Source organism: Thunnus thynnus, chromosome 2, assembly GCF_963924715.1.
Source record: "Thunnus thynnus chromosome 2, fThuThy2.1, whole genome shotgun sequence".
Taxonomy (NCBI): domain Eukaryota; kingdom Metazoa; phylum Chordata; class Actinopteri; order Scombriformes; family Scombridae; genus Thunnus; species Thunnus thynnus.
In genome coordinates this window covers 14,181,084-14,208,458 of record NC_089518.1, presented here as the reverse complement: position 1 = coordinate 14,208,458, position 27,375 = coordinate 14,181,084, and the positions used below count along the sequence as shown (strand labels likewise).

The window sequence follows — 27,375 nt, the reverse complement described above, 5'->3', positions numbered from 1 at the left end:
ACAAACAAACACTGCAGCAGTTGTGGGCACGCTGTGTGTGGAGCATATTAAGAAATCTGTCACCAGTTGACATCAGCTCAGTTTGAAAGTAGAAAAAAAAAAAATGTTGGAAACCGAGCGTTCAGTGCAGTCTGAAGCTGGTGCTTTTTGCTCACAGGGATTACAACCACATACGTTTGACACTTTCACCAGTTTAATATGAACATCCAACATTGTAACATTATATACTGTATATGACAGAAAATAAGGAAAGGCATAATAGGTCCCCTTTAACAAATCTTTGTAAGAGGACTGAGATGACACAGCAAGTGTATATAAAATATGCAATAAAACAAGGAATATCCATTTATCCAAACAATTAAACACAAACTAAAATCAACCATCCCATACTGTCAGCAAGATAGCTTCTGGTTTTTATGTATTATGACAACAAATGTACCTTCATTTACACCACAGGGTAAACACTGATCTGAGTTCCCAAAGGCTGTTTTTTACTTTTCCTGGAGAGTTACACTTGACACTATTCCTCGAGCCCTGAGAGTTTTCTTGTTTTAATACCATTTTGTAGCTTGTGCTGTACCTTATTTGGAGGCTTGAAGAATCACACACACAGGCAGTATCTCTCTTCTTAAAAATATAAAGTTAAAACAAATGTATCACAGTCTAATAAATACAACAACAAAACAGATGCTTATTTTTTAAGATTTTCTGGCAAAGCTTCAAAACCATAACAACACTGCAAAAAGTTCCTGACAAGAAATACTGTAATTATGGCTAAATTTAAAGCTAAAGATGTAAATGTGAATGAGTTACATTTTTCATTCTTGTCATTTTATCAAGTCAAAAACTATTTTTTTTATCACGATCCAAGCACTAATGCCACAGATATTTTAAGAGCTACACTCAAGGTTTCCTATTAAGCTTAAGGTTAGGTTCTAATTAGTTGTGTCACACTGACTTGCAGCTTTGCAGCTTGACCAAAAAAAAAAAAAAAAAAAAAAAAAAACTGCTCTGAAGCTTCAAAGGAGTCATGGAGTATTTTTAACATGAGGAGTTATCATTATTCATGTATGGTGCTGTCTGTGGATTTATACTGGATTTACTGGGTGGATTTATGTGGATTTACAATATGCAATCACAGGCAGTGGAAACAAACGTGGGATACTTATTTTTCTCCAAATATTAGATTTGAATATTAGATCTGATTAGTTGAATATAAATTGCAGTGTGTTCATTTGGAATCTCCACAAACAAAAAAAGCCCAATTCTGTCTCAACAATAACAGCAATCACCTCTGGGAATCTGCACCAACACATAAACATAAAATTACCCTCTGTATTAATTTCCCATTCAATTTGTTCACAACTTGGATGTTGCTGCATAGGTATTTGAAGCTCTCCCGCAGCCCAAAGAGGATAAACATAAATAAGAAATAACGCTAACATTCAAGTACACTTAATGCATAGAACACCCCAATGTCAGACTGTGGATGAATGTCCAGAAATACTGTAAATAATTTGACTAAATAGTGATCATTTGTCATACTAAGGTCAGCAAGAAAAGTGGTTAGCATAAAAGTTCCTGCAAAAATAAGACATTGCTAGAAAACAAAAAGTAAAAATCTCACTTTAAAAACAACTAAACAAGACTAGAAATATCTAGATATTGTATTTTTATGGCACCACTCCTCAAGTCAAGTGCAAATGATCAAAGAAAGGTAATAGGAGTAAACACACAGGAGTAACAGAGTACAGTAGAAATGAATTAAAAACATGACTCCTGTATTAATCTCTATATTTTCAGTGGTACCTGTACATCCAGCAGTGATGTCAAACCATTATTGTTATAAAAAAAGAGGATAAAGAATCCCTGATTACAAGCTAAAACAAACTTAAATAAGAAACATATATTTAAATGTAAAACGTTTTACAGTGGTGACGTAGTCGTAGGATTTGATTAGTAAGTACCTATTCGACAGGCTCTTTGGGCACTGTGTGATTTGACCGGGAAAGGCAGGTACGGTGAGAGGGATACACTATGGGGCTTGTTGTTGGGGTCAAGAGGAGATGTGTCTCTGCCGTTGGCTTCCTGCTCTGGCCCTCTGTTTGTCATATTTGACAGAAACAATGAGGAAGACCAGCAAGGTGACGCCCTGGATCCCAGCCAGAAGAAAGAAGTAGTAGTGCAGAGAGCAGTCATTGATATTACCTAGGAAGAGAAAACAAAGGCATTATTATATTGAATATTTAGGTGACACTCTAAACAGCTGAGAAGTAAGACTGACCTTCAGATGACACTAATGACAAATATGGAAATTTGGGGAACAAAAGAATCAGTCATGACATATTCAGAGAGGGACATTATTCCATGTTAAAAGAAAACCAAAGGTAAATGGCCACAAGTGTTTGTGACTACGGCAGGTTCCTGTGTTCCTGCTAGACATAAAAGGCAGTCTTGAAGTGAGAATGGCAGGAAAACATGATTCTGTCAGGAATTAGGATTCAGCAGGGGGGCTTGTTACTTCTCATCTCACCACATTGAAGCCCTCTGAAAGTGAAGATGCTTGACCTCACACTTCAGTGTTGATATAGAAAGGCAGTATTGTTGACTGAAGTATCAGAAATAACAGCACAATGTGGGCCCTCAGCTGTGATTCGAGCCAGGGAGTCTTTCATCGGTATTAAAGGGACAGTTTGTTTCCTAGTGGGAATAGGATGCAATAAAAGGTAGCCAAAAAAAAAATAAAATAAAATAAACGGATGCTTCCTTTGTGATTTGCTGGGACTGAAGTATGAGTTGTGTACAGGAGGGAGGGGACGACACACAGAACTAAGGACATAAAGTAAGTTGCAAGCATCTAAAAATGGAATAACGCCACTTCTTGACATTCCACAACCACATTTTTTTTTTTCCATACTGGGTCTGGGGAATTCAACCGGCAGCCTTTAAACTCAGGCTCTAACTGTCTTAACATTTGCTGCACTGTTGATTGAAGAGCTCGTCCATATTCAGCGATTAACCTCAAGAGGAAAGCTCTAAACAAATCCTGTTTTCGCTTTGCTGGGGTTTTACATGAAGGGCAAAGCTGACAACAATACAATTGTCTCCACTGTTCAAGTACGGAGACAATTGGATTGGCATTAGAGCGGCTTTTTTCCTCTTGACCATGTCAGGCAGACCAATTGACTTTGCAGCCAACTGCATGAGATGATGCTGTGTACTACTTTGCTAGAAGAGGAGATGTTTTTGGGTGAGCCAGCCTTTGAAGGGTGCCTTTTTCTTCTTCAGCATATTGAAGAAAATTCCTGTTTTATGTAACAGGTTCTGTGTGAGGCACCGTTTCAACGGTGGACAGAGATACCTATAGCTTACATCCTACATTATCGTCAAACGAGTAAATGTGAAGCCCCAGAGCAATCTGCTGTCTTCCTCAGAAAGCTCCTATTAGCTTCTCCATGTCGAGCTGTCACACTGAATAAAGAGCCGGAGAAAGAGAAGCAGGCTTGATTTTAATTAGATATGGGGGCAATTCTCAATTCAACTCCTGCCTATTCACATGGTGAGGAGAGTTTGTGTGTGGTGTGTGGGTGAATGTACTCGAGTGCAGTCTAATTACACCTGTCCGTTTAAAGTTAACAGACTGCTGGGTCGAGATGGTGCTTATGAACACAAAAAAAGGACAAAAAGATTTTAACATTTATTTCAGACCGGACTTCATTGACTATTTATTGAATCATTTTGGAATGTGTTCAGTGTGATGCAGGTACATGATCACAGCAGAAACGGTGGATTTTGTATTTTTTAAAGCCTCACTTTTGAAGAGAAGACAACGCATTAAGGCAGAACAGTGCGGTTGAGGTCATCGCTTCTTATACTAACTAAACAGCTGAATGTGAACGAATCCTTATAGTAAGAATCCAGAAAGTGCGCTGTAGCAAAATAGGTTGTTTGTACAAATCTTCAATTTAATTCGCACGGAACCCGCATAGCGTGATGCAGTCAGACAAGGTTGTACAGTTGACGCTGCTTGTTTGAGGCCTCTGCTTCTCACTTGGGTGGCAAGCTGGCAGGTGTTGTTGGCAAACAGCCTTTTCTTCGTTGATAATTTTGCTATCTGTGGCGTAGAACCCAAAATATTTCCATACACTACTTCTCAGATGCTTTGTGCTGTGATTGTCAGCACAGCTTTGGTCGCAAGTGTCCTCCATTTTGGCAAACAACATAATGTTACTAGCTTAGTTTACTGATGTGTCAATGGGCCTTGCAATAGGTCAGGCTGATTGTGAGTTTTGGCTTGTGGTCCTCTGCTGGACCACAAGCCAAACTACGTCAAACAGTCTGTTGCACAAATAGACCGTAGTGCAATGTTGAATTTGACGAGGTCATTACAGTTGGAATATGTAATTTTTTTACCACATTTGAATGAAAATTTGAATTTTGAATTTGAATAAAACCTAACAACCCTGCTATACAACAGATGTTGCAAGATGTCAAAACTTTATAGAAGTATTACATTAGTGATGTTAAAGGAATATGTCAACATTTTGGGATATAATCTTATTTGCTTTCTAGCTGAGAGTTACACGAGGTGCTGGTTGCTGTATTTTGTTATCTTTGGACAGAACCAGGCTAGCTGATTCCCGCTTCTTCCCAGTCTTTGTTTTACACTAAGCTAACTGGCTGCTAGCTTAATATTTACAGTACAGATATGAAAGTGGTAGCTATCCTCTCATTTAACTCTCGACTATAAAACAAATAAGTGTATTTCCCAGAATGTCAAACTATTACTTCAACACTTACTACAAATGCTAAAAGTCTATGAATCCGATAAGAAAACCATGTGGAACAGAGAGGCAAAACACTGGTCCTTCAAGAATAATGTAAAGTCAGATATATTCTGTTAATATGCACATAAATCTGGCCATTTGCCAAAACACAATCTGTAAATTCATTGCAACAGTTGTTTAAAACATGAAACTTTTCCTCACCCAGGTCAGGTATAGTATCACTGCATTAAAGGCAGTGATGTATCGTTAGGTATCCTTGGCTAACATAGAAGGCTTCATGCCCTTGTACATGATTTAACAGGGCGTCCTTTGCTGCTGATCAAAGAGCAGGATTAAGTCATTTGAAACAAGTGATCCCAGAGCTTTGCATGATCACTTGTGATCAGTAGAGCAGATCACACTCTGTAATGTCATCGCGTGTATTGTGCTAATAGATAATTCTTTTCCCAGTCTCTCTGTTGTGTGCACGCGCTTGAGGATAATTAGAAATCGAGGGGAATAAAGGAACATCATGATGATAGGATGCACCGCACAGGACTGATTCTTTGTCAATTTTCTGTGCACTGGGCCATCTACACTATATAGCTTGAAACCTTTGATCTAGGAACAGAGAGCTGGCGGACGACTGTGAAGTTCTGCCAGAGCATTAATGAGATGAGTGGCAAATGGAAAACCCTGACAAACACTTTGACCCCCGTCACAGTTTTAACTTATTTTGCTGTCATCTAAATCTGGTCAAAGGTTTAAGTTGTGAGAAATAGATCAAAAACTAAAGTGCTCTTTGAATAATTCATGAAGTGCAAAACAATGTTGTTAACAGGAGAGCACAGGAGGAAAAGGGTAGAGCATCTGGAACGAGGGCGCTTGCATGTTCAATCGATAACTCACTTTAACAGATAGTAAACCAAGAGTCTCCCGCTGCAGTCTTAATTAACAGAGTAGTGGAGCTTACCAAAGCAAGGTGTGCAGAATGTTCTTATTAATACAAATAATGAAGAGAGAGGACATATTTGTACTGGTAAAGGTTTTAGTACAATATGATCAGTGACAGTATGAAAATAAGTGCAGAATTTACTGCAACATATTCAACACTTTCTGAGTTCGCTCATGGGTAGGTACTAGATGTCCCCAGGCACCTAACAAATCCTGATTTTGTGAAGTTTTTATGATGAAAAACTGTTGCTACTGCAACTTTAAGATTATTCCGACAGATGACTGGATCTCAAACTTTGTTCTAGATTTCAAAACTTCTCTCTTAACAAGGTCCCAAGGAATGAAAAAAGGACTGGCAAAAAAAAAAAAAAAAAAACATCCAATTTTTGGAACAGTCCTGAAAATTGTGCAAGGTTTCAATTTTGTAACGGCTCTTGCTCTAATTTCATTATACATTAAGTTAGGTTCTACCTCCTCCTTTTAAGCCTCCACCCCCCAGGGCCCACTTGGCTGCTAAGCACTTTCGAAAATATGGAGGGCTAATTACGGCAGCAAAAGACTAAACAAGGACTGGCTGCGAAAAAAAAAAAACATTAACGAAGCCCATAAATATTTGACATTTATTTTAAAGGCAAATTCTGAGCAAGGGAAGGAAATAGTACAGACCAATCAGAGTGGATTATTATGGCACAAGCCTTATTGTTACACCATTTTTCACTTCTTAGAGGTCCTGTTTTTCAGCACTGAGTCTTTAAATGATAGGGTTGTGATTACACCGAATGCCCATACATAAGAGGTCAGCTATCTAATATCTGAGTGGTATAACTTGTGGGACAATTTACCTGCGAATGTGTGAGAGCATATCATGTGGGTCCAGATGAAACGGGTCAATATCAATTTAATGTTTGAAAATGGATCAATTGATCCAGACCTTCAGTGCAATGACCCAATATTTTAGTGCTTCAAGGCATTCAAGGTCTCAGAATGAAATCAGAGAGGGAATCAATGCATGTTTGTTTCGGCAATAAATATAGTCATTTTCTGCAGCTCTCCACTCGCTCATGAAACTTTATGATTCCTTCTAATCTGTGCTGAAACCCACGTTCTTACCTCTGACATGTCTAACATGCCCACCAAAAGTTACATTTTCAAACAGAATAAGAGTCCATGTTAAATTTGCCAGATCTGACATTAAAGGCTTACATTAAAACATTGACATTTCACTGACTGTGATCCAACACTACATGAGCAGGATATGCGAATGTCAGCTCACTCTGAATGTCTTAACACGTTCCAGACGTGTGATATAAGATCAGTCCAGGACTTGAGCACTGGTCAAAGAAAAGGCCATTTCCTGTCACGTGTCTGTGGCAGCTCACAAAAACCATTTAATTTGAGTTAAAGATACTGAACAGATACATAAAAGGGTTGTAAATTGAATGCAGCAAAAGACATTTTCTAGAAACAAAACCCCTCTTCTGTATAAAGGATATGCCTGTGAAAAGAATAAAGGTTGATCTTTGATTGACTTGGCTTATGATAAAACACCACCAGGCTGCCTTTCACAGGAGAGATGGTGTTTGGCCAGGCCTACAGTAGCCTGTATGAAATACCAATATAAAAGGGTTGAAGGATCAATAATTTCCACACATAATCATACTATGTTTAAAGTTTGAGAACAGACGTGGCTCTGCTCAGCTCTACAGACTTATGCCATGGGCGGTCAGTTACATACAGTATGTGGTCATTCACTCCCACATGCTAAATGGTAAAGTTATTCACTTGCAGACATTCAAGAATCAAAGAGGCTGGCATGAAATGACTTAGAGGAATCTTTTTCTTCAGAAAAAGTAATGCTATATGTGTTGACTTGAACTTGAAAGGATTTTTTTATAGCATATTATTGCATTTATTTTACAGATGGTTTCATATTGTTGGTAAAAGGCTGACACATTTAGAACCTCAATACTGCAAAGAAGAATTCCTGTACAACCGTTTTTGTCCATGGGGGTGGGTTGAATAATTACAGCAATAATTTCAAATAAAGAATTCTTTTCAGCCACCCACTGGGTTCAGTAAGGTCCCAGAATTGTTGAGCCTACACCAAACACTGTGGGACTAAACAGTTAACTTCTTATTAGGATCATTAGATTCGCTTAGTTGTTCAAAGTAGGGATGTCAATGGTTAACCGTTAATTGGTTAACAAACAAGAATATGTTCGACCGGCTATGCATGACGGTCTGTAAGGTTCATTTGCATACACACACCACTAACGGCTAGACAATTACATGTTCACAACATCAGATATTCTTTTTGAATGGATAAAGCTCACTAATTAAAACTTTATGTACATTACGTTAACTGGCTGCTGGCTGTAGCCTTATATTTAACAAACACATATGGGAGTGGTGTCTCTCTTCTCATCTAACTCTCTACAACAAGACGAATAAGCTTATTTCACAAAATATCAAACTATTCTTTTAAAAGGACAGGTTCACAATTTTTCAAGTCTGTCTTAAAACAATGTTCAGGTGCTCATATGAACATTGAAGGACATTTTGCTTGCTGTAATCATCCCTCCTGCTGGTAACGGCTATTAAAGGGTCAACCTTCTAATGCACTTGGCAGACAAAATCCACAATCCTTGTTTTGTGCAAAAATGTATTTAGAAGTTTATCTGAAAATTTTATGAGGCTTCAGCGGTTTGAGTTTTTTCAATGCTTTTCAGTAGACTTCAATACAAAATTCCCTCTTTGTGTTTCCTCAGACTGTTTCCCTGTTGAGCTGAGGTGAGAGGTTAGTAGCAAAACAAGGGAATTTGGTACCAAAAAGACTAACTTTGTAAGATATTGACTATTCTGGATGCTAAAGCCTCATATATACATTTTTGCACAAAACCAGGACAGTGGATTTTGTCCCCCATCACTTACATTGAAAGCACATTGGGAAGTTCTCGATGTCTAGTATGAACAAGAGGAACGATTACAGCAGAAAAATTACATTTCAGTGTAGGCCTAGATATGGGCACCTGACTGTAGTTATAAGACAGACTTGAAACTATCCATTAATATTGGATGAAAGGAATTGCTACATTAAAAACAAGCATGCCACAAAACAACACACTTAATACATAAAAAACACATTTTAAAACACTGGCCTGACTACAACACAACCACACTGTTCGCAAATCGTGTTAATTGTTAAAATTACAAGCTTTTTAAAACATACAAGTACATTTCATTTGCACGGCTACAGCCAAACACACAATAGTGAGAACTATCCCACGGTTCTCTGACTGCCTTTTACCTCCATTAGTTCCTTCCTACACAATGGGACCCTATGCCTCTCAGCAGAATCCATTATCACATAGTTCACCACATGAGAAGTGTCAGTAAAATCCTAATGGGCTGCCGAATAGTCGACTGCTCACAAATGGCTTGAGTGGTTGGGGTATGGTGTGTGGGCATCATATGACCTTCCCTGCCAACTTTACTAAACTAAGAATTTCAGCTTTGAGCTTGACCACTTTCCAAACCAGCTGGAAACATCATAACGAAGAAAGGACTCTACGGACTCTATGAAACACTCTACCTATGCTGACTAACATTACTTTGTGCAGAATGGGGGGGTGGGGGGGGGTGAAGTGACAGCATGACAGAAAAGCTGAGCATCCACCAGTATGTTGCCAGACTAGCAGTGCCATCTCCATGTCAACGCTACAGGGACAGCTTTACTTAAGAGGAGCAGGGCTACGTAATCAGACCCCCAGTCTGTGATTAATGTTGCTCATCTGTCTTCAGGCCCGTACAGCTCAGTACAACTCAGCACAGCTCACCCAAGATGCTGTTTATTGCACACCATTTTGCCTGCAGCCATGGAAATAAGTTGAAACCATTCCACCTAGAGAGCCATGAGATCTGGAAGACGCTAACATCCAACAAACTGTGAAAAACAGCCACAAAAAAACTAACTGCACAATTCCTGACTGTACTTAATGCCTAAGCTTTGTGCAATGTGTCTTTTATCAGTGGCCAGGAGGATGTTTTGTTCCATTTCTTCAGCACACCTTTTAAATGACTTGTTTTGGAAAGCAAAAGAAGTCTTACAGGCAATCCGACTCCGGTTTAACTGCCCCTCAATTGAAGCAAGGCTGAGCAAAGGATAGATTTATGAAGCGTGCCAAGCGTCTTCCAGTGCTAACATCATCAAAAGTACCTCCCTACCTGTCGGCACACTGTATTAATGAGCTATTAGGTGTTTGTGTGTAAACAATTTACAGTGTTGGCTTATTTACCGCATGCTCAGGGAAAAGTGCATCTGGGTTGGGAGCCTCCTCTCGCTAGGGAACCCATCCATCTGCTGCCACCACCGCGCTATTCATTCCACCACTTGGACAAATTTACACAAACCTTTTGTCGTTAGTCTGACATGTCTATTTATTATGGGAAACACTTTTAAAACAAGAGAACTGCACAGGATGTTGTCCCCACCCTCTCTGCGTCTAATTTACAAAGTCTTTAAGTGGATTTTAAATCAGCACGAGCTATGTACATTCTTACGGTATGTCCCTAGAAAATAAATTTCTGTATCCTGAATCGATACCAACAATTCTATTACCAGTCCACATGTACGGTCGATGTGCAAAGTCAATAATGCACTCTACATGCAATGGACATGTAACAGCAGGTTTGACAACTGTGATGCTCAGTTGAGGTGGTGTTTGGACAGCCCAGAGAGAATTGTATGAGCAAAGATCAGTCATCCCCCTGCTGAAGATGTTTTGACAAGAGCAGCATCATTCTTCAAATTCAACCGCAGACAAAGTAATCTCACGTAGGCATCCCATGACTCTGCATGCATGTCAAATGGCTATGAGGCCAATAACAAGCACAACAGGAGTCTCACACCAATTAGAGCAATTGCTTGTTTCTGAGCAACTCTGTCAGCACTCATATGTACAACTCCATTAACATCCAGCCTTCACAGCTCCTTATTCAAGATTATGTCAGATATTGTTATGGAACTGGTACAGACTAATGACTGACTTATTAGAAAACATGTTAAGCTTTCAGTTGTTAAGTTGAGTGTATAAGTTTTTTCATCTCTTACCAAAGTCTCTGTGTGATGACATCCAGCCAATCTCCTTGATGGACACAATAGCCAACAAACCAGAGCCCACAAAGGAGCCAATTCCGGAGAAAAAGAAGAAGAGCCCCATAATGGCACTCTGCATGGACTTGGGGGCAGCAGAATAGGCAAACTCCAGACCTGCAACAAAGAGAGTAAACAGATATTTGCTGAATTCTTTGTGGAATGTGTCAGGCATGAAACATGTAACGACAGCTTACGTGTTGTGAACTGTAGCAAATAGAAGAGAAAGCTGGTGTAATGTAGCTCGTTTTATCATGCTTTTTTAGACATATACTTCACCTGAACATATACTGTCTGTAATAGTGGAGAAAACACCATTCATCTGTTCAATATATGTATGAAACATGGTGGGTTTTGTTGTCAGCGACTATTTTGCTTTTAATATACTGTATGTGAGACCACAAGGCTTATTCAGCAGCTGCTTGGCAGCAAATTTTCCATGGTGGCACTGTTCTGTTGTGCCATTGTTGGGTATCAAGTCTGCTATGCACTGGTCTCAAAAACAGTTATTTCTGGAAAAGACATCACTTGGTATTTACTGTGTTATGAAAGAAAAGAAAAGAACTGAGAAAATGGGCAAGGGACCTAAAAGAAAGAGATGTGGGGGATGAGGGGAATAAAATACATAAAATCTGTGTCTTTTTTTTGCCTAGTGATCTGTCTGCCTGCAAGCGGACATTGATAATTTCATGGCACCTCAAACGTGATTTTTCAAATGAGGCCCTATAGCTACATCTGTCAGGAGAGATTAGAAGGCTGCGGTTAAATACGTTTGCCTTTTAAGACCTTCCTTAGAGAGGGACATAGAACAAATTAATGTGACGAACAGTTTCCTTACAGATACCTGCGCTACTTCTGCTTAAAAAAAAAAGCTTCATAAGAAAAGGCATGAGGTAAGAGCATGGCAAACATAAGGTTATTACTCAGTGGAAAACATGAATGACCTTTCTAGAAGTTCACAGCGATATATTTGTTTATATCCTAAGCTAACCTTTTGATAACAACAAACACTGGTCAATAGCTGTGCATATCACAGGGGATTGCAAAGGTTGCTGAGGCTTCTAAGATACAACTCTGCACAGCACAGGGAACAACACGGACCAACGTTGCAACATTATGTTAAATCAAGCCCTTGTCTATCTGTGAAAACAATAATTCAAGATACAGTCAAAGTGACGTTCATGTCTCCACCACACGCAGAACAAACAGCTTGACCTTTCTCGACCAAAAGGCAGAATTATTAAAGAAAAAAAGGAAAATTTAGAATTTTTGAATTTCAAATGTGTATATAATTTTTCATCTCCCAAGGGCGCTGTTGGAGGGGTGATTTTTCTTTCTTAGAAAATAACATTAGCCTTTAACATTTTCAAAAGAGCAATACATAATTAAAAATACTGTAGGGGATAATTTTGCTAAGTTTTTGCAAATTCTTATTGCCTGAGAGCAGACACTGCTGGGTTCTGCGGGAGCAAAGAATTACTCATTGTCCTACAAGACTGGGGATTGCAGCGAAGAAGCTTGATGGCACCAGAGGTTTTAAACAGATTTATTCAAACAGTGGAAGACTAAGGGGAAATATTCCTCTTTACCAGATATATGTCACAATTCTGTCAGCCAGATTTCCTTGACATGAGCCCTGTGGGATAGCATGGAGTACGTTTATTTTAGGGATCCCTATAGCTTTGTTATGTCTGGATTTGACTTTCATAGGGACCTGCATAGTTTTGTGCAAATTCCAGTGTTTTATAGGAGTCTTCTATTAAAATCCTTTATTATACCTGAACTTATTAAACAAATTTCAGTACCCATGGATTTTAAACTTAAAGAAGACAAATGTACATTCATTTCAAAAAACCCTGGAGTGACTGGATGGGCTAGACAATTCTTCCACTAAAGCGAGAAAAAAAAGTCTTAAATATTAATGGTTCAATCTTCACTCTTGATATAGAAATAAAGCAAGTGCTATATAGAAGAGCCTACCACAACATAACCCGTAGTAATAGGAGAATGACTCAATCATAGCCAGAGGCCTTAACAAACTCAAATCACTAAGATAATTGAGGCTTTAAGCTGTGACCCTGATGCAGAGGAAAAGACATCAAGTAAGACAGAAAAAAATAAGACAGACACAAAACAGACAGATAAACACAATATAAGGCAGATTTTTTTGTTGTGCACAGTTCTAGCATTTCTCCCAGACTCCTCTTTTAATAAAAGAGAATACTGTTGCTGTTGTTTCTATTCTTGTCAGATATTTTGCAGCAAGGATTTGATACAACATTAGAGCAATTTCTCATTTTGTCACATTATTGTATTACTAGAGCAATGCGCCCTTATTTCTCATAGCTTTTAATGAAATGGCATTTCCTCTTTAGGTCAGGGCTCACAAGAAATGAGAGCTGGCTTGCTGAGCAGTTTCTGTAAAGTATCAGAGAGGAAGTTTGCAGCTGTCAGTTCCAGCATGAACTATTCTGACCTGCTTCTGCTTTGATTCAATGCTTTTCTTTTAAATCATTTTTCTGGAGAAAAACAAGGAATCTATTTCTCCAGGGAAAGCAAACACTGCTAATTTTCCAGTGAAGGACTACGGGTGGCTTCATATTGATGAGCGTGTGTCTAAGAGTGGTTTGGTATGGTATTTACTGGAGTGAATCATCTGAGCAGCAACAATAAGACCACTCTGAATTTAAATCAGACCTGGAGATATATTCACAAACATTCCTAATGTGAAGAAGTAATCCAAGTGCTGTATTGTGTATTTCTAAGAAGTTTTAATGTTTTCTTCTTCTCTAACTTCTGTTAGTAGTTAGAAGATAAAATCTATTCACAAAAGATCTCAGCAACAGCTTCTAAGGTGACTAATGAATTGGGAGGATGGTTAATATGAAGTTTAGGACTGTCTTAAAGTGCGATGTGTTGGTTTTATGTGTTGAGGATTTGAGATATCTGCTTTTGGAACTTTGGCCGTCACCCCAAATACAATGGAGATAGATCAAATTTTGTTTGTGCTGTACAGTGAGAGATTTTTTTTATACCCTTTATACCAGAGAAGCAACATCTCCAGTTGTATTAGGCCAGTGGGGGCAATGTCTCAAATCAATAAACAGGGCCACTTCATGGCAATATTGGATCCTACAAGATTCTTGCATTCTTACAAGGTTTTAGATTTTTCAGGTATTCAGTTCACCAGATTAGCCAAAGGTAATATTCTCAACTGTTATTTTACCTATAAACGGTTTCATAATAGGCTCAGTAGTCATCAAACATATTGAAAAAAGCTTGTAAGTGGACCTTGTTTTAAGATTATTTTGTCTTTACTCGTTTTTCAATTTAATTTCCAGAAAAAAAAAAACTCTTTGATGATATATATTACTATTGCAATATGAAAAACATTTTATATCATCATGCAAAACATCTGACAAGTTCTTCCTGGAGGTTTGCATTCCCTGCAGTGATTAAAGCCCAATGCAAGGCTTTTTTGGTCATTAACTCGTTATATTGTCTGTGAGAATATGACAGTTTCAGTTTGTATTGTAAAACGTTGCCGGCTTTACAGTGAACCAAGGACTGTTCTTTTGTTTCTACAGTCATTAGGCTGTACAGTGCAGCATAAACAAGATGCATAGCATTCTTATAAAGATGTTTAAGAATCATTATCTGCCTCTTTACATGTGACTGTAACTGTAAGCACCCTGATAATTAACTGATGATTAAACATACCGTCACTGTCTGTGTATTCAAGTGTAATATGTCCTAATGAACAGTGCGTCACCTGGGGAAGTATGCTAATTGGATAATTAACAGTAAGACTTGCAATACAGTGTATGTCAGTACAGTTTGTGCATTATCTTTCTTGAGTGTGAGAATGTGTGATGGTGAGGGCAAGACATACATTGCAACTGCCATTTCATATGCTGGGAAATATTTTTCATAGAGTTCATAGTGGTAAATGTCAAAATATCAGGTGATAGAACATTGAGGTGAGAAGTTGAGGTCATGATGGTAATTGTGTTGCCGCGGTTGCTACACCCTCAGGGTTACACGACACAGTATAAAGTATATATCTATGTATTTATCCATCTTATTATCTATCTGTTTGGACGACAAGCAGAGGAAGAGCGCTAATGTGATCTCGGTCACTGGCTGGAGCGAGGTCACAGCTTCCATCATCGTTTCAATCCTAAAAGGTTACTTTATCCACACCTTATTTATAAAATGTCCCATTACTGGACTATGTCTTGCAGTGCTGTGAGAAAATCGGGATAATCAATTATCGATCGACGTCTTGGGCTATTTACTTTAGACTACAACCCACAAACAGATTACGCTGGTGCAGTCTGGCAATGAATCAAGTAAACTGTTCAAAAAGGGTTTACACATTAGTCTTCATTGCATTCTGCTGAAAAGAATGAGCACTACAGTTTAAAGCCTGCAATCCATTCAGAGTGGCTCAGTGTGAAGGTAATTGAGACCAGCTCGAACCATGCAACCACTCAGGCTCGTCACTGGAGGATATAGTATTTTAGTCTGAATCATATGAATATTAATGTCTACTTGACTGCAGAGCTTCTAATAGCTCCAAATTCCACAGGAGATGTCAAACAACTGTACCTGCAATGCTGGCAAAGATTTCGCTGATTCCTATCAGCACGTATTGAGGCACTTGCCACCATATGGGTAAATCTGCTGCGTAGTAGACAACGTTGCCAAGCACCTGGTCAATGGTACCATTTGATTTGACGATCTCCAGGCGTTTGGTCTCCAAAATACCTGAGGGAACAGACACAAAAACAGTGTGGAATAGCACAGTTAGCTGAGGGTATTGTAAAAAAATGGAAAAACTACACAAAAACACACACATATATAAACTATAATTCTGCAAACAGGGCAAGGGTGAATCTATAGACTCTTAATACACACTTAAGATGAAGACACTCAAAGTAAATATCACTCTGAAATCCATGTCACCAACAAACAGCCAAACACTGCAAGAGTTATAGGACTCAGTGACAGTCCATTAAGGATTTAGCTAGTTTTAAGGCTACGCTTACACTTCATTAAGATCGCATCTGCACGCTTCTATATTGTGGCAGTTAGTAATGGACCAGTGCAGATGGTTCAATAATAACAGCCAAGCAGTTGTCATCAACTGCTGCCGACTCCTTAAAGCTTTATTCGATAGCTATTATCATGTAACCAGCGGCTATTTCCAGATAACTCCCAGAGACAGCATCCAACTACACTTAATGCTGTATTTGAGAGGAGTTCTAGCCTTGTAATCCGACTATCCTATAATACCAGCCGTCCATCTCAGGCAGTGTGGCCACTGGGCTGCCCAGAGCAAGTCTCTCACTATAAACACCCAACCCTGCTCGCCCCCCCCCCCCTTCTCACTAAACATCACACATCAGACAACCCAGTGTGATCCCTGGCAACTCTGCTCCAGTCTTTATGAAAAAGAGACACCTAAAAGCCATTGAGCTTTAACCAAAGGAGATTAGCATATAAAGTTAAGAGAATGTGATAAAAACATGCTAAAAAAAAACATCACATCAAAAGCAGTGTCAGCACAGCTTTTCAGAGCTGGCCCCAGTGTGTGGTTGAAGTCTGGGATCATTGTACATAAATGAAAAGGGGATCAGAAACAGTGAGAGTGTCCACATGACAGCGTGTCTTCGTCTGTCCCTTTGCACTGCATAGGAGGTCCAGCCGTCCTTGTGCCTTGCGTCAAACCCTGTGAAATATAACTGCACCAATGTCATCATGACAAATTCCTGCACATTGCTTGCACATGGTGATGAAAGTGATTCTAACTCTGAACAGCAGTGGTGCAGCCGATGTTGTGGACACAGAGTGGCAGGTTGACAGCGCGACGTGTTGGATTGACTATTCTCTGGGCAAAAGATGCCACACTTGGTCATTCACAACTATCCATCTGTCAGTCTCTGGACAACATGATTTCAGTTAGTGGACAGATGTAGATAAGCACTAAGGACATGCAGAAAGCCAGCCAAGGGAAATGCAGTTTGAAACATAATAACAGTGTAAGGCAGCTCCCAGGAGTCAGTGAGTATGTAACTGAATGAATGTGAAGCAAGGCAATGCTGCGGATAAACAGCACACAGGCTCAGCAAATCATTCTTGGATGAATAAATGTTGAAATATCTATGATGCATGACAGAAACAGTTCTAATATCATTATTACTCAATAGCACAAAGCACATTATTGTACAGATTTGATCCAGTCGTCCCATTTGTCTTTTAAAATCCAGGTCAGGACTGTGTTGCACACTAGTTGTGTATTCACCTACTGTTCTGTGACCAATGCCCACACCACTGCACCATCGTAAACCCTTTCTCTCCACTCCCAGGACTTCAAATTGCTTTCTGCAATATTCAGAATTTATTTTGCCTGAATTCAAATGCAAGGATTGCACTTTCTTTCAAGTAGCCAAATGGAAAAGTAGATACCTGAGTAGCTTTCCAAAATCAGAAATTAACATGTTAAAGCACCTTTCCGTCTAGAAATGCTCAAGTGCGCTGAAAAGAAAATATTACTTTGGACTGAAAAGTAGACACATTAGATTTGCTTAATAGACCTTTTACTACATCACACTGATTGAAAAGGATGTTTTTGATGGGCTAAGTCAGGCTTTGTTAACTCTCAAAGTAGACCATCAAAATATTCTCCCCCAAACTTTCTCAGCTCCCCGTCAACATGTCAATACCCTGTAAAGTAAGGCATAAAGTCATTCCAGTACCACTTTCTCTCTCTCTCATGTATAAAAACACAAACAAAAACTGCAGATATTTAGACGGGTACTATTTCCTTTAACTTTTATATCATGCATTTAGTCTATGGATTGTACTCACCACTTACATACAGCTGCTTGAATCACGGAGTGCAGCAGCTCTTCATGAACCACAAATACTATGTTTTGCAATTAATGGCCTGTTGATCATGCAGCCTTTTACACATTGATCTGGTTCTTCTGTCAGACGACTGCAGAGGCAATAATTAGTGGTAGTATAGTATATAAAATACTTTGCATAATAATTCGTGTCTGACATGTTTTTTCTACAAAAAAGGTTAAATTATCTTGTTAAAATCCTTAAAACTAAATCTACTCTGTATCCCTCATTAAAAATGCTAGAATCTATAAATATGAAATTTTTTGTTTCAAAAGTATAACTAGGATGTTGCTTCACTATGAAGTCCATCCTCAGTGTTTGAGCACTGGAGGCTTCACATTTCCACATCACACTACTACCAAACTATTTGTGATGTCACAAATCCTGCTTGTAGGCCCACCCCTTAAAATTGGATTTTCAATGAGCACAGAGAAACTTTCCACTTTCAGCAAATGAAAGTGAAAACAGCCTTCTAGTGTCAAACTCTGCACATACATCATTCTGCAGAGTGAAACTCAAACATTTAACTGTAGAAAAAAGAAAAAATATTTAGAGTGGGGGGGGGACTTTAAAAATTATTAGGTGAAACTATTCGAAACAATGAACAGGCCTGCCCAGACCTCTAATTGGCATTTTAGAAGTTAATTTAATTATGAAAAAGTAAATCTGTATTTTTCAGGTTTTTCTAATTAGTCTTTGTTTTAATTTTTACAAAAACAATATTAATATACGCTCTAAAAATGTAATTATGCCTCACAATTGTTGTCAAATTTGATTCAGTGCATGTTTAACAGTTAATTGGCAAACTGCTTGAAGCCCACCAGTCAATATCTAAAAGGTCATTAATGACAGAAAATGTTCATATTCTGTGTGGCAGATGTATTGTGCAACCGCGAAAGGAGAAAGGGCAGTGGTTTCTGAAAATATAATGTGCAGTGATTCTCAAGAGTGTTAGTGATTTGCTTTATTCTTGCCTCCAGGCTTGTCTCTCTCAAAACATTTTAGCCTGGATGTATCATTGCAGCAGCACCCGCTGACAGGCTGGGCTCAGACTTGATTTCCAAAATAATCCACAGGCTGGAACTGAATAGGACTGAGCAGAGCTGTGGCATGCGGGTGCAGTTATACAGGACCAAAAAGTGAGATGCCACAGCTCCCCCTGTGCTCTACAGGGTGAGGAAAAAAGGCAAAACTCTGGGGCTGTTTTTTTTTTTTTTCCCTTTGCCAGGTGAAAAGTGATGTTTTGATACAGGGAAAATTAACACATCTGTGACACACCATCTGCTGAGTCCCACAAAATAAATGACACAGTAAAGGCATAGACCATACTGAAAGATGTCTCGATATTCCACATATGTCATATTTATACCACTGATGGTGAGGCACTGACATATTGGTTCCATGTTTCAAAAGTCTGCCAGTGTTGAAAATTAAAATGAAGAAATAATGCAGATGTAGCACTACAGCTGCATTGCCTGTTGCCTTGGAAAAACTGATTTCATGTGGCATTTACCAGAGAAAAAACAAGCACTAACTTTGCTTCCTTGGTGTCTGTCTGGCCTACTTACTGTATGTGACAGCACAGAGAGGACATGTCTGTTAGTGCACTCACCCGCTGCCACAGCCGACCACATAACAAAGAACATCCCCACTGCAATCCTCTTCAGAGAGGAGGGCAGCAGGCCGCGGCGTTTCAGGATGGGGTCCACCACTTTGTCCTTAAGGGGAATCAGCATAAGGATGAGCACTGCGTCAAACATGGTGAGCCAAGCTGCCGGGAAGCGGAACGTCATCTGGGGGGTCCAGAGGAGAAAGATGGGATAAAACTGTGCAAAAAGCGACAAAGCATGAAAACTACGGAGAATGTCAGCGCATTCCAACACAGTCCACCAAGTGTTTGTATGCATATGAGTGTGCATGTGTGTATGAGTGTGTGAACTTTGGGCTTGATATTGCTTTGGCACCCCCAGGTGGTCAAAACCAAACATAATGACATGAAAAATATTAATTCAATTACAGTAAAGAAGGCACATAAGCAAACCAATTAATTATTAGAGAATATATAGCAGAATTATACTATTACTATTATTAGTAGTAGTAGTATTAGTAGTAGTGGTAGTAGTAGTAGTAGTATTAGAAGTAGCAACATTGTTTTAAAATGTTTATCTATGAAATGTGCATTTAGTATATGAGACAAAATGTACTTGTTTGGTTTAGAAATAAGTTTTTAGCATAGATCTAAATCTATTACCATAAAGTGTAATCTATGAAAGGAATAATTACACTGTGCAAATAGACTGGATGACATATCAGTCAGAAAGAAAAATCATTTTGAGCATATAAAGTATCTACAAGTTCAGGCAATATCTCATTGGGTGAGCAATGAAAGACTGCAAACAACTAGAGATGTTTTTTGCAATTCAAATTCAAAGTGCCATCTGAGCTCCTGATGTGTCTCTAGTTTAACACTTCTGATAGCATCATTTATTCTCAAATTGAATTTCCATTTCTTGGAGTAACCGCTGGCAATCTATACACAGCTCCTTAAAGAGCATTTTCCTTCCTTGTTTGCACATTATCATATTCAAAATGATAGAAAGTACTAAGTGAGATTTTTTCTTTGCCAAAGAAAGCCTGGCATGAACAAGAGGTGTTGGTATATGGTCTCTGCGGCAGGGTATGGTGTTCTGCTTTTTCCACTTCCACTTCCTATGTACATATATACTGTATGCATATATGCTCAATGTGATCTCAACTAAGGGGTATGTGTACCCAAGGGCATACTTCTGCAATTACCAGTGAGTATGTTGAAGATTGTGGAGTAACTCAACTAAATCTGAAAAAAATAGCAAATTTACATCCACATACTTTTTGCATTTATGAGGAAAATTAACAGAAAAAGGGGATTATAAATTGGTATGAAGCTGATCTTCAGTATATTTATTGTCACAATAACCAATAAACTACCAGCTATGGCAGGCTGACTCCACTGAACACCTGAGTCATATATAAAATCAACACTACATGCCGTGATTGACAGTATATGTAAACTAGTTATGAAGTAAGCAGAAACGCCAAAGTACACAGCTAAAAATAATGAAGAAATGGTTGAAACTTCCAGGTAGCAGTAGGAATGCAAACTTAACCGAACCCACTTATAAAAGAAAGACCAAGGTTGAACACTGTTTTGTATAATGGGTTGTGTTAGCAGATAATTAACAAGTTAGTATAAAATATATTTCTGTCTTTGCTTTGGTTTGGTTTTAAGAAAAAAAAAAAAGAAAGTGAATGAATGAAGGCAGCGTGCAGGAGTCAATTTTTTGTTTTGAACCTTTGTTTTTTTTTTTTTTTGGTGAAATACTGTGAAATACCTCTTCAGGCATCTAAAAATACTCCAATTAAACAACATGAGACGGCAAACACATCACTCTGCTCTAAATGCTCACAAGCTTACAGAAATATGTAATCTTTGAAAAGGGGTTGTGAATTGATGTCACTTACAAGCCACTGCACTACGTGTGTCACTTGGTACCGTACAGATAAATCAATCAGGTATTTTAATTGCGAAAGAAAACGAACACATTCCTTACAAAATGTAATGTAATGTTGTAGTCAAGCATTAAGACATGACATACACGCTACCACTGCATAGAAGTAATCTCAGAGCAAAATGTAATCATAAATAATTACAACACATTCACTCCTGCCTCCCGTTAATATTAGTATGGGCTCCGTTTCCTCGAAGAGACAGTATTCGTTCAGCTTAGCCATTAAAATGTGTCTGGTGAGGTGAGGAAGCAAATCACAGAGGTATCTAATCTCACTTCCCTTTTGATGTTGAGAGGTGTGAGAAAAGGCTTAGTTCCATTTTTGAGACTAGATGTATATGTGAAGAAAGAAAACAACCTGCCAATAAAGTTCTTAAACACAGTTAGACACAGTGAAATATGAGTAAACAAAACTATGTCAGATGGTTTCACAGGGTCATAAGTCTCACTCCATGTTATTGTGAAGTATATATATATAAATGCCATATATATATAACACTAGATTGGATTGGGTGGTTAAAGGCAAGTGTTTCACTTCACATTTCCATGAAGTCAGTGCACTTCACTAACACCTCAAGCATGCCTGTTCAAAAAGCAGAACACCTGTGCTATATACATTCTGCACTTCCTAGTCTATTCCAATTTCATCACTTTTAAACCTTTGACTTCTAAGGAGTAGCGCTGCCATGCAGAGTAACTGAGGGGGTTTCAGCCATCAAAGCCCTCCAGAACTCAACACACAATCTTTCGAGACACAGCTATGCCAGCAACACTAGTCAGGAAGAATCAGGTGGAGGCGCTGCGGTGGAGAAATACAATCACAGCCAGGTTGCTAATCTGCGAGGTATTAGTCTGTGAAGTTAGCTTCTGACTTAATCCCCAAGGCATTACAAACCTATGCTGCTGCCTCCAGCTGTTGCCTACCATTGTGTGTCACTGACCTAGTGACTCCTTTAGTTTCAGCTGTGAAAAATCTAGTTCAAACCTAGTTTTATTATACAGAGGCAGGTTAGAGCTGCACACTGGTGGTTTAAAGTCAACACGTTTGTGCTGAAATATACAATATTTGTTTAACATTTTTTGATAATAACAAATAATAATGTCAAGCCACATGTTGCTACACTGATGCTATTTTTTTATTAAACAAGAAACAGGTAATCTGACTGAATTTCTCCACTCAAGTGTACCTGGTGGGAGTCAGCAGTGCTGTTCGAGGCAGTATCAGGAATCTTCAGATGGAGGCTCTGCAGGATGTACGTTGTCTGCATCTGCAATACAATAAGGAGATTAGAGTCCCAGCATGAAGTAATTCTCCACTTTATGATCACCAGGATGTCTGGCACAAAAACCATTCTCCTCCAATATTGAAACGAAAAATAATCTTCTCTCATATTAACACATGGCTATGCATTTCCGCATCCAGAAAGCCGATGTTCCTATATTAAAATTCCTTCATGTTTTTCATCTTGTGTTTTTGTCTGCCCTCGTCTTTGCCTGCTCAGGTGCGGTTGTGTGAAATATGCCTCATAAATTTTGATTTAACTTACCTGGAAGTACACAGTCCAGTATGGGATGAGGGCTAGGAAAACAGGGAGGATTTTCACCAGGGCTTTCAATTCATCTACTTTCTCTTCTGGAAATTTCCCTCCATAGGTCACTTTGGCACCATCTAATAGTGTTGGTTTGTTGCTTCAAAGGAATAAAGAGGAAACAAATTAAAACACTTAAGCTACAGTGTGATCAACAGCATAAAATAAACAATCAATGAATATTAAATTAACTAGAATTATACTAAACTCTTGAAGTGAGAGCCTTAATCTGCCTTTTTTTTATGAACATCTTACCCTTAAAGAACAGAACTTCTAGAGAAAGGAAAGAAATTTTATTCTAAAGCCTATAATCCCCATCTCTGGAGAAAATACCTTAATAAGGAATTCTTGAAAGGCTGCGCGACTGGCCAACTTAAAATATTTAATGTCAAGTTTTTGAACTGATTGCGCTACTTTGGTTCAAAGTCAAGTAACAGCTCTTGAGAATAACTTTCCACCACAGGGAAAGGAGATGAATGCCTGGACCAGTGGAGAAAAAAAATTATACAGGGGGATCAAAAGAGGCTTTAACATAAAGGTCTACCAACAACACCTAGCTGTGTTATTCCGCTGGATCAGTCACAATCCCGCTAAACTCAAAAATACTTGCTACACTGTTGGAAAGAGCCTTCCCGTTCAGATTTATGAATGCTTTGCTTCACTGCAGTTATTGTGAGCATGCTGTTAGTCATTCAGTGCATTTTTACCACTTTTTATTGCCTGACAATAGTGTTTTATGCTATGGTTTTCCATCACCACATAAAACGCCCTCAACGCAGGTGATAAGCTGCTCTTACCGGAGCAGATTAGGCTCCTTGGGTTTTTTGGAACAGCAAGCGAAGCTCAGAATCTTAAACATATCTGTGAAGGCACTGCCATCAGCAGGTTTGGTTATGAAGACAGTTCGTCCCAGGAGAAAGACCAGGAAGGAAACCCCAAGGCACACGGTGGGAATGATGTAGCCAAGCTCAAAGCTGATGTTTTGCTGGATGTAGGCCACGCCTCCCAGTGACAGGATGGCTCCTAAGTTGATGCACCAATAAAACCAGTTGAAGAATCTGCGTGTGGCCTCCGGTCCTCTGTCTTTGACCTGATATGACACAGTACAGACAACAACCAGTCATGTAACTGCCAGTTCGTCCACCGTACATGGAGAACGTAACATCACTTTGATATGGAAGTTTTCAAAGCAACATGATGCAACTAATTCCAGAAAGACCAAACCATAAGCATTCAAACTGCAGTTGCATCAGGCAATAAAGCTACAACATAATTATATAGTACATACTGTATTATTATATATTTTAAGGGAACAAGTTTTAAAAAATCCTGACTAACATAAGCTATAAAAAATAAGTTTCACTGACAAAGAGGAACAACGATCACAAGCTGAAACTCACAGGAACATGACATAACATTTAATTCAACACAGAAAAATAAATGTCTAAAGCTTTATGAAATTAGTTTAAGTTTAATACAACAAGTATAAAAATTGTTTAAGTGTGTAGAGGGTTTTTGTTTGACTTAAGGGAGGGATTACCAAAATAAACAGCATTTTTTTTTTGTTTATTCTTGATCTGCTTGCCATGGCTTTAAGCACTCTTACATGACTTGCTATGATAGCCTACACCATCGGCTTACCAAAACTGCAATAAATTCAGTTAAATGTCCATGCAAGCAAATAATATTATTCTCACAATGGCAGTGAGCCATTCCACATGCAGTTATCCCGGTGGCAGAAAAGATTTTATCGATGTGTGATGAAGTGGATATGTCTTTTATATATATGAGGGAAAAAATGCGGCGGTACAGCCACAATTAACTATTGGCGAGATAATGTCACGACATTACCGAGCTGATGATGAGCATAAATCTTCCTGGAGCTCCTCATCGCAGTTGTTCAGTGTCAGTTACAGAATACATCATAGGGCTCAAGCTGACCACCTGATTGTCATGTGTCTAAAATGATACAAACATCATGAGCAGGGTGTATTTTACACAGGAAATGAGTGGTAGTGCTCCCTTCAGCTGTTATTTATGTGATGACAATATCAGTATTTAATTTACTGTGCAGTGTTGACCCTCCATCATATACAAAATAGGGGCGCAATTTGTATTTCCTGGTGTATCACATAAATGACATATTTTCCTCCCTTCTGATTCCTGATTTGATTTCATATCTCAGCTTTACCAGCTGCCTACTCAGGTGCATCTATCCTGCTCCGGTGTGCAGCTTGAGTAGATCTGTAACCTGACACAGTTATGCTCAAGTTGCACAATTTATCAGGAAACTGACAACATTGACACAATTTTCACTCCGCTATAGTGTGTCATTAATTCTTAGATATCAAGCGGCACGTTTCAGAGTTTTGACCTCTACTTTTACTCAAACGGAGCAATTTTCAAGTTTTAACATCTCCCACTTCCTTTTATTCAGGACTTTCACTGAAACTTCACTATTGCCTTTATACAATGGCTATTATAAATCAAATTCAGCACTCATTGAAAAAAATGCACATCATGTTTTGTAATGTCATAATATGTCATAATAATTTTGCCCTGATTTATTCCTTATATTGCTGTGATTTTAACTTTTCTAGGCTGCTGTAAGATGTATTCCTTTCTGTGTTTCTGTTTTGCTTCCCCCCAATGTATGGATCTTGCTCCATGTTGCGTATGTTGTGTTTGAACATGATCAAAAGACACATTGATAGAATCGTGAAAAGCGTGTAATGAGCGTGGTAGGCTCAAGAACTAATCATATTCACCCTGCCAGTCACCATTGAAAGGTTTTACCCACTTCTTGTTTGACTATTTTGAAAAACAATGACCCTATTGATCAATGTCTTTCATTTCTATGGCTGCCTCTTGTTGAGGTGCTTCTGGGTAATTTTACAGTATTTTCTCAGCAAACTGGCAGATGTGTTGTGTTTCACTTCTTCTTCTTATTCACAGCATCATTCTTGGGGTTTTTTTGTGTGTGTGTGTGTGTGCTAATGTGAACTTTATAAGGGAAAATACATTTCGGTGGCCATGATGTTCATGGGAATGCATGTCTAAATGAACTGTCATGCTAAAACAGAAATCTCATCACATGTCTGACTCAGTTATGTCACACTGCATACCCAATCTTATATAGGCCTATGTCAGGAGACAGATCTCATTCAAAGACTTTCTAACCTATAATGAACTCCATGTCAGTGTTTACAGTTTAATGCAGAGTTTGAAATGTGAATGTAATAATTTTCATACTCTACCTGATCTGCCCCAAACGGAGTGATGTTGGACTTCACAGTACCCACACCTAATGCGATTAAAAACAGTCCACTGTAGACTACTGGGCCACAATATGGTGCCCGAATGGGGCAAGTGACATTGCTTGGAGGAGTACTGTTGGTACTCAGACACTCAGCAGGTTGCACAGGAAACGCGACCTCTTCACCACATAGTCTGGTCCTGGTGTCATCATTAGAAACGAAAGGGAAAAATAGCATGCCAAGAAAATATAGGATCAAACTTGAAGCAATTGTCCAAAATTTCCCAAGGTATGCATCGGCCAACCAGCCTCCAAATGGTGAGATCAGGTAAGTGACTCCCATGAACATGAGAGGTGCCTGGCTTGCTTGTGTGCCCTCCCAATAAAAGGGGCTACTGTTGAGAAACAGGACAAGATTGGACGTGATGCCATAGAATGCAATCCTTTCCAATGATTCAGCCAGCAGGATGGCAGCACATGCTAGTCTTCTTCCCTGGAAAATTGATGGTGGTGGAGGACTGTCCCCAGAACTTGAGTCCAAAAGTGGGGTGCTCTCACCGGCATCCCTGTTGTTAGCCATCCTCAACCAACACACTGGCTTTGGTTCCTTCTCGATTAGTAAGAGTTCAAACCTGCCAAGAAAAGTAATTGAGGAGGTTAAACAGGTAAGTCAAACGTTGTCATCACTGTTTACGCAGAGAAAACAACTAGCGGTACCGAACTCACAACATTTGAAATGTCAAAGAAGAGCCCCCTTTCTTATCACATGTAATTCAAGCTAGTACAAACCACAAGTAAGTGAGCTAGCTTTAGCTTAACGATAGCTTGATAAGAGTTTGGTTATACATTACCTTTAATTATTTAAACACGTCCCTGTGTTCTTCGATTGATTCCATTAAACTAGATAATGTTTACCGCTCAAATGTTTACTTTGTCTCGCCTTAAATCAATACTTTGTACAAAGGAGAACTAGAAGTCAACATAAAAAAACAACAGTGTCACAGTACTGTCGCGTGACACATCGCCCAGTCAACAAACTGTTTTTACGCTTGCGCGTTGCTCTGGAAACGATCTGTACACGAAACGTCCACAGCCTGCTATGCATCAGCCCATCCCTGTGATTTGGAAGTTTGTTCCGCCCGCCCTGACGTTGTACCATCGAGAGAGAGAAGCGATTGTGCGGTTGTTTTGTTGTTGT

The 27,375-nt window shown here is 38.9% G+C and overlaps 1 protein-coding gene across 1 annotated transcript; it reads right to left on the bottom strand.

The window, feature by feature from the left end:
- Positions 1-171: 171 nt before the first annotated feature.
- slc15a4 (solute carrier family 15 member 4) lies at positions 172-27,203 on the bottom strand. The gene is made up of 9 exons (XM_067604676.1): positions 27,029-27,203; positions 26,179-26,809; positions 23,719-24,011; positions 22,880-23,021; positions 22,520-22,600; positions 19,397-19,577; positions 15,484-15,642; positions 10,831-10,989; positions 172-2,208 (listed from the first exon to the last, which is right to left on the bottom strand). Exons 2-9 carry the CDS (start codon positions 26,755-26,757, stop codon positions 2,057-2,059), a joined length of 1,746 nt encoding a protein of 581 aa, XP_067460777.1. The 5' UTR covers positions 26,758-26,809; positions 27,029-27,203; the 3' UTR covers positions 172-2,056.
- Between the last annotated feature and the right edge of the window lie 172 nt (positions 27,204-27,375).